Source organism: Saccostrea cucullata, unplaced genomic scaffold, assembly GCF_032062105.1.
Source record: "Saccostrea cucullata isolate Sc308-1 unplaced genomic scaffold, CSIRO_AGI_Scuc_v1 ctg644, whole genome shotgun sequence".
Classification (NCBI taxonomy): domain Eukaryota; kingdom Metazoa; phylum Mollusca; class Bivalvia; order Ostreida; family Ostreidae; genus Saccostrea; species Saccostrea cuccullata.
Genome location: NW_026929567.1, coordinates 235,481 through 244,170, shown reverse-complemented (window position 1 = coordinate 244,170; position 8,690 = coordinate 235,481). Strand labels below are relative to the sequence as shown.

The window sequence follows — 8,690 nt, the reverse complement described above, 5'->3', positions numbered from 1 at the left end:
CTATTCTTTTTCAATACCTATCAATAAAGACTACAGTTAGTATTAGTTCAACACGGGAAAATGATGGAATGAACATGTAAGAACGACACAAACACCCTTCTCAGATACGTATATCTTAGTAAGAAAGATTTACTGATAGTTGAGCTGGTTAACCGATGAAAAAAGGTTAAAGAGACGAAAAAGACTATAACTTTACGTAAAACATAAACGTGGATACCCCTTTTACTATGCGAGAAATGAAAATCATGCTCAGAGATGAAAAAATGCATACTCGATGATTTTAATCGAAATCATTCAAAGATTTTTGCAAGTACAAGTCTTACCTCAATTAATAAATAAAATATGGAATGAAATGTCTGAATTAAATAATTTTTAAACTCAAAAAGATGCACATTTCTTAAAAATAATCAATTCAATTAAATGCAATTTATGTCACGAACGAAATTTTGACATGATGATGTTTCGCTGACATTTTTACGTAATACTAGTATTAGCTTACTTTACAGAGAAAAATATTTCAAATTCATAAAGTAACTACTTTATAATTCTTGCTTTTGTTCAGCCATTGTTTGTAGTGTACTATGTAAGTCAAACTTGATTCAATTTAAAAGGAAATTAAATATTTGAACAAAAGTTATCTTATCGAGGGAAACCGATGTCAAAGAACTTTATCCGTGGTGTATATCTATAACAATGTGTACGCCTATGAGAAATAGGATTCATCAGAAACTTTGAAAATTAAAGAGCATGTTCTTTTTTTATTTTGAAGGGCTACATGTGCTTATTAGCAAAAGCTTGTATATGGTCTGCTAGAACAATGGACTTTGTTCAATCTTGTCCATCAACAAAAGAAGATACTGACAAAAGATCAAAGATCAGAAGATGTGGGGCCCTCGCGCAAAGACAGAATTGTACGGAACCAAATAAGTTCAAATATCACTGTCTATTAAATAACCATCATCGGAAGTTTGTTGAAGTGTGTGCCGAGGAAATCTATTCTTTTGGTAAAAATTACCTTCATTAAACTGAAAATGTTACATGTAAGATTTAAAGATGTTAAAAACTTTTATCTAATTATAATTGATATCCTGATGTTTCAGGGGTTTGTATGGTATTCGATGAAATTTCAAGGCAAATACGACATGTTTACAATGTGAAATGTGGAAACAAATCATCGTCATGTCCAGAGATATTTCGTTCGAGCAATGGACATCTTTGTGAGTACTTTCACAGATCTTTAAACATTGAATATTTAACAAAACTTTAATTGCAATCACAAGTATGAATTTTTCAAGTGAACGAATTATTGATTGTATGTTGTTTAACTTCCCTCGCGACAATTTTTCACGCATATGGAGACGCCACCACCTGCCGGTAGAGTGCTATAAATTTTGAACTATGTTAGTCACTCAGCGCCTTTGAGAAGTGAGGAATCTTTTTTCGTTACATCACCTGCTGCGACACGGGGCCTTGGTTAATAGGTCTCCACGTCCCAAAATGGGATTCGAACCCGCGACGTAAGGATTGACTCCTTATTTCACGACCTTAAAGCCGATGCTCCAACCGCTTTGCACCGCGGGTGTCTTTTTCAAGTGATATAGACTAAGATACGTCCAAATTAATCAATGTGAGTCATTTAATAAAAATTAATGGAATTTTAAGTTTGTTTATGTAAACTTGAGGTATGTAGGGTAAATAATTTGTACATGAAAAATAATGTTTCGTGTTACATATTTTGTCAAAGTAAATAGCATTAGCTTTAAAATCAAATTGAAATTGGGAGGGCCAAATTCAAAATGAAAATAATTTCTAACCTGAAAAAAACTTGACAAGTATGCAAAAAAGGGAAACGTTTCTGACCATTTTCCAAACCTAGAAATCCTTCGTCGTTGGTGGGAGGGATTGGTTTGCTTTTTCAAACTTTTTTCAGTTCCAAATTACCTCACTGTCTACTTAGTATAGTTTGCAAGGGCATCAACGATTGTGGGAAACATGGAATAATTTGCATAACGGGCGAAAATATTTACAGGCATTTTAGGCCTCCTTAGCTCTTGACCTATCGATCTGCCTGATTTACATTAGAATTGTCACGAAATCATGTCCGATAACTTTCAAAGAGTTATCGCAGAAAAAAATAGAGATGGAAATATTTCCCTAACAGTACATGTACCACGTACCTTTCTTCGACTGCACTGCAATGAACGTAAAAGGCAGCTATGCTATTTGTACATTAGTTGAGATATTATTAATGTCTTGTGTATTAATAGAATAAAATAAAATTTCCTGAAAGTAGGATACGGCTCAAGTGTTGTTACACACATGGAATACTAACTTGAAGGAAACGTTAACTACAATAATAATATGAATTAACTAATATCTAAAAAGACCATACATTTCCATAGAATAGAATTTGAAATACAATGAACAAAAATATTTGAAATTGCTTTCTAATGACTAGACAAACGAAATATTTTGATATTAGATAGAAATTCAAGGCAGAAAAAAAGAAATATGCAGGCAATCATTATGAGATATTTTTGAATGATAAGAATGAACATTAATAGGGGTAACTTAAAAAAATATTTCAATAGTTAATATCTAAATATTTTTTTGTAATGGTTTGAAGACTTTGCTTATAGTTTTTTGTACAATAGTATGTGTAACAAACTGAAATTTTTCATTACATTGTAAATAAATCCCCTGGGTTCACCCTTCCGGTAACTTGTGTAATAACCCTGTGGGGAGCCCCTAAATTCCTTTAGTTCCCATAGTAACATAGCAGCCCTGTGGGGAGCCCCTCGTTTTACTTTAAATAGTAATGTTAAAGCATGCTCTGGGTAGTACCCGGGAAAAACATCAGCCGATAGACGTGTTCGTCTAGTGCTACCAGGGGGCCTGTCCATAGAAAACCACATGGGTCTTGTGCCTTATTTTCATTCCTAAAGTCTCTCTACAGAGTGTTACAGAGTATGTAAACTGTCGGGTACTGAAATTCATTACTTGAGAGTAGCCATTTCCATGTTATGGTGTGTGACAGAGACCGTAGCGTGTGAGTGAACTATGGCGGCCCGTACGACACATCTCTAAACCAGTTCTGTGAGTTACTATCATCGGGCGGTGACCCTCGTTGAACATTTCATTAACTGATTTAAAGTCTTTATATGAACGAAACATTGTGAAAGTTTGAGAATTATAACTATTGCGAATTTGGAAATAATTCTGAATATTTAGTTTCATTGAAAGACATTTCAAAGTGTTGAGCCTGGCGTCGGACCATTGTCTCTGGAACCCGAGAGGAACCCACAGTGCCACGCAGCCCGTTATTAATTAACATTGTTCCGTGCAGCCATACAAAAAGGAAACTGTAAAAATCTATTCTTAAAGAATTTCCGCACTTACGGAAGGACCAGGACAAACGGGACCTATCCATACCAAGGGACATGCGCACTGACTGACTGAGGACCAGGACCAATTAACAAATACATTTTCAATTTATTTCATTTTTGTACATTTTTTTTTGTTAAATTGTTTGTTAAAATTTCTGTTTACTTTGTTCTTTAATTTTTTTATTAAATTTTGTTAAAATTTTAAAGTTCATCTTTTGATTTTTGTAAGTTCATCAGGGTGTATAACCCACACCCTCACAGTATGATTAAAATTGAAAATTTACTTTAATATTTCACGCAGAAGTGTTAGCTAACCGGTCAACAGGGGATGCTTACTCCCCCATGGCACCTGATCCCACCTCTGATGTATGTATTTGCTCTGCCTCCTATTTTGTAATGCTTTATGGACTTTGAGATAGAGTACTGTTCGTTATATCCATATCTGGCATTGTTAAAAATACTAATTGTTTCAAATTTAAAACAGACAGGACAGAACGATTAAGGGATCTTTTGCAGTTCAATCAAAAGTGTCTTGAATATATAAACCTTAAATAACAATTGACAAGTATTGTTGAAGATTGCCAAATCATTTGCGCTATGTAAAAATAAAGAAAGCAAATAAAACGTAAAATTATATCAAATTAAGAATTTCTTTGAAAAAGAATTCATTTAGTTCATCTTTTGATTTTTGTAAGTTCATCAGGGTGTATAACCCACACCCTCACAAATGGTGGCAGCGGTGGGATACATCTGAGCTTGCATGAATCAAGAGTTTTTTTGTATTTCTGAAATTTTGATTTTGACTTTGTTTATTTTGTATGTTTCAGTTCAAACTTTCACAATGTCGCACATGCCAAAGTGGATGTCCGAGCTTATCGAGAAAGGGTCAAGCGTCACGGAGTGTTTAGAGATGTGGCGTCAGGAGCAGGAGGCCATGAGAGCTGAGAGAGATCAAGCTAGAGCTGAACGAGAGACAGTAAGAGCAGAAAAGGAAGCTGAACGAGAGCTTGAGAAAGTAAGGTTAGCTCATGAAAGAGAGGAGCGTCAGGCTAAGAGAGACAGGGATAAGTGGGAGGCTGAGAAAGAGATTAAGTTGAGAGAGTTAGCTCTTAAAGAGAAAGAGTTAGAGAAGAGTAAAACTGGTCCCTCCCCCCAGAGCATTCACACCCCTAGTGTAAAGTTGCCTAAATTTGAAGAAGGTCAAGACCCTGACGTTTTTCTAAAATCTTTTGAGAAAATAGCGGGGTTACAAAGTTTTTCTAAAATCTTTTGAGAAAATAGCGGGGTTACAAAAGTGGGATCAATCTCAATGGGCGGTTCGTTTAGTCCCAATGCTATCGGGTAAGGCTCTTGAAGCTTATTCTAGATTGTCAGATGAGGATAGCGATAATTACGATGCTATAAAAACTGCTATTCTTAAAAGGTATGAACTTACCTCAGAGGCCTATAGGAATAGGTTTAGGCAGTGTCGACAGTCCAGTGATGAATCGTTCAAAGATTTTGTGGTTAGGACAGAGAGGTTCTTTAATCATTGGTGCGAAAGGGAAGAAATTGGTTCAAACTTTCATAAGCTGTTTGATATGATGTTGAGAGAACAGGTGATAAGAAGTTGTTCAAAAGAGTTGCAACTGTGGGTACTTGAACACAGTCCAAAGTCTATTAAAGAAGTTATAACTTTGTCGGAGTCATTTCAGGTTGCGCATAAAGGCAGTTATTCAGGTGTTTGTCGTGGTAATGCAGGGGAAAAACCGGGTGCAAGACCAAACAAGTTTGGTTCGGTTCAGTCCCAGAAAGGTAAGTTTATCTCGCCTTCAGATCAGAGGAGATGTTTTAAGTGTGACAAGGTCGGGCATATTGCTCCGAATTGTCCATTGCGTAAAGTTCAGTCAAAATCTCCTCTGAATCAGAAACCAGGTAACCACAAGTCTAATGAACAGTTTGGTTTGTGTCTTGATGAGACAATGACAGTATCTGAGGATTCTGATAGTGTTCGTGAGAATAAAGTGGTGGTTAAGTTGTCTGGTGTATCGATTACTGATGATTCTGCTTTAGAATTAAGTTGTGAAACAGGTTTAGATTTGGTGAGTGGAGAAGTCGGTGGACATGTTGTCTCAGTTTTAAGGGATACTGGTTGTTCAACGGTGTTTGTCAACAGTAAATTAGTTTCAGATGAGGATAAGACTGGGAAATCAAGGGTAATTACTCTAGCTGACGGTACAAGGAGATCTTGCAATGAGGCAATAGTAAGTGTGAATACGCCATACATTTCAGGTAAGGTACACGCTTTATGTCTAGATTCTCCTTTTGCTGATGTTATTATTGGCAACAATGTGAGCATTGTAGTACCTAAGGAGGCAGACCCTTTACCCAGCATGGAGAAGGTGGACACAGTCGAAGATGACGCATGCGGAGCGGTCCAAACTAGTTCAGAGCTAAGGAAACAAGAGAGGGCAGAAAAACCAAAACTGGATGATTTAAAAGCATCGAACACCGAGAATGAAGGTATGTGGTGTAACAGGGAGGAATTGATTGAGCATCAGAAAACTGATGAGAGCTTGAAGTCAATTCTAGATATGGCACAAAATGGACCATATGAGGGTAAGTCATATTTCATCTTGAAAAATGATTTATTGTATAGAGTCTTTGAGAAGAATTCTGATGGAAAGGTCTTCCAGATTGTAGCTCCAAAGAAACTGTGCAATGGTATTATGTCATTGGCTCATGACACACCATTGGCTGGGCATCTTGGAAACAAGAAAACCAGAGAACGAATCCTGCAAAACTTCTTTTGGCCGGGTATGTATGTGGACATATCACGTTATTGTAAGTCATGCTCTATTTGTCAGAAGGGGATGCAGAAAGGGAGAACACCAAAAGCAAAACTGGTGCCAATTCCAAAGATAGACGTTCCATTTTCCAGAGTCGCCATCGACTTTGTGGGTCCATTACCAATGACAGAAAAGAAAAACAGATATATTTTGGTATGTATGGACTATGCCACTAGATTTCCGGAAGCATTTCCGATGAAAACTCAAGACGCAGAAAGTGTGGCAAATGCGCTTATGGAAATGTTCTCAAGAGTAGGCTTTCCTAAAGAAATTTTAACAGACCAGGGAACAAATTTCATGTCATCACTCATATCAAACCTGTGCAAAATGCTAAAAGTGCGTAAACTGTCAACTACCCCTTATCATCCTCAAGCTAACGGGCTAGTAGAACGATTTAATGGGACTCTTAAGCAAATGTTGAAAGCATATGCAGTTGTAGAGCCATTAAAATGGGATGTTCATTTACCATATGTACTCTTTGCCTACAGAGATGTCCCAAATGAAACGACAGGTTTTACTCCCTTCGAACTTCTTTATGCCAGACATTTCAGGGGTCCACTAGACATCTTAAAGGAACAATGGGAAGAACCAACCGAGGAACAAGCATCAGTCCTTAGTTATCTCATGGAGACACGGGAACGAATGGAGACGGTACGTAAGTTGGTAACAGAAGTGGAATCCCATGCAAAGAAGAAACAGAAGAGATATTATGACAAAAACGCCAGGAGCAGGAATTTTGAAGTAGGTCAGAAAGTTTTAGTGTTATTGCCAACCAGTACTTCGAAATTATTGGCGCAGTGGAAGGGTCCATATGAGGTGACAGAAAAGGTAAGTCCAGTTGATTTCAGAGTCAGGCTGTCCAAAAACAAAGAAACTGTTTATCACGTCAATATGCTGAAGGAATGGTTTGAAAGAGAGTCGGAGGAAAACAGTAAGTCTGAAATAATGGCATGCTTGAATGTTATTTCCAGTTTATCTAGCAATGATGTTCAGATAGAAGACGGTGTGGTGTCGGATAAAGTCCCAGCCCTTCGACAGACAGAATCGTCAGCCGACGTACTATATTCAAACGACCTCACCTCAGAGCAAAGGGATCAGATTCAGAGGTTAGTGGAAGAATTTGGTGATATTTTTACAGATGTTTCCAAGAAAACGCCTTTGACGAAACACTCAGTGAAAACGTCTACAGATGTGCCCATCCATATGAAACCATACCCAATTCCATATGCCTTACAAGACCAAGTGAAGCGGGAGTTACAGCAAATGATGGATCTTGGTATCATTGAGGAAACAGACAGTCCATATTCAGCACCAGTCGTCCTCATTAAGAAGAGTGACAAATCATTGAGATTTTGCGTCGACTTCCGGGAGTTGAATAAGGTAACTGTATTTGACCCAAGACCAATGCCTCGAATAGATGACATTTTGATTAAGATCAGTAAAGCAAAATTCATAAGCAAATTGGACTTGACAAAAGGTTATTGGCAAGTGCCATTAGACGAGGATGCAAAACGGAAAAGTGCATTTGTAACTCCATTTGGACATTTCAGTTTTACAGTCATGCCGTTCGGGATGGTGAATGCACCGGCCACTTTCGTTAGATTGGTAAGTAAAGTTCTTACAGGGCTGGAAAATTTCACAGAGGCTTTCATTGATGATATTGGTATCTATAGCAACAGCTGGGCCGAACACCTTGAGCATCTGAGAACAGTGTTTTCAGCGTTGAGGAAAGCGAACTTAGCAGCTCGACCTACAAAATGTGAGTTTGGTTTCAATGAACTTTGTTTTCTTGGTCACACTGTAGGAAGTGGAAAAATCAAGCCAACGATGTCAAAAGTAGAATCCATTCAGAACTTTCCCATTCCAACAACCAAGAAAAAGGTAAAGTCATTTTTAGGTATGATTGGGTTTTACCGGAAGTTCATTCCTAATTTTGCCACTTTAGCACTTCCGCTTACAGACCTGACGAGCAAGAAAACGCCTAGCAAAATCAAATGGACAAGCGAACTGATCACTCTTTCCAAGAACTAAAAGGTAAATTACTTTCAGAACCAGTTCTTCGAAGTCCAGATTTCAGTAGATCATTCATTTTGCGCACAGATGCAAGTGCATACGGATCAGGCGCGGTGCTAGAGCAAGAGTTTGAAGGCGGTAAGCATCCAATTTGTTTTCTTAGCAAAAACTTCAGTCCTGCGGAGAGAAATTATGCTGTAGTAGAAAAAGAGTGCTTTGCTATTGTATGGGCGGTCCAGAGTCTCAGAGTCTATTTAGAAGGTAAACCATTCAAAATTGAGACTGATCATGCACCTTTGCAATGGTTACAAAGGTCAAAGTTATCAAATCAACGTTTGTTACGTTGGAGTCTTCTTTTGCAAGAGTTTGTGTTCTCGATTAGGTATATTCGTGGTACACAGAATACAGTAGCAGACTCACTATCAAGGTTATGTTCAGATGATGTGGTTGAGTAATTATCTGA

At 37.6% G+C, this 8,690-nt stretch overlaps 2 protein-coding genes across 2 annotated transcripts; both read left to right on the top strand.

The window, feature by feature from the left end:
- The first annotated feature begins 4,227 nt into the window (after window positions 1-4,227).
- LOC134281250 (DDRGK domain-containing protein 1-like) lies at window positions 4,228-4,659 on the top strand. The gene has a single exon (XM_062763728.1). The coding sequence runs from the start codon at window positions 4,228-4,230 to the stop codon at window positions 4,657-4,659; it is 432 nt and encodes a 143-aa protein (XP_062619712.1).
- Window positions 4,660-4,717: 58 nt separating this feature from the next.
- On the top strand, window positions 4,718-8,245 carry LOC134281249 (uncharacterized). The gene has a single exon (XM_062763726.1). It carries the CDS (start codon window positions 4,718-4,720, stop codon window positions 8,243-8,245), a length of 3,528 nt encoding a protein of 1,175 aa, XP_062619710.1.
- The last annotated feature ends 445 nt before the right edge of the window (window positions 8,246-8,690 follow it).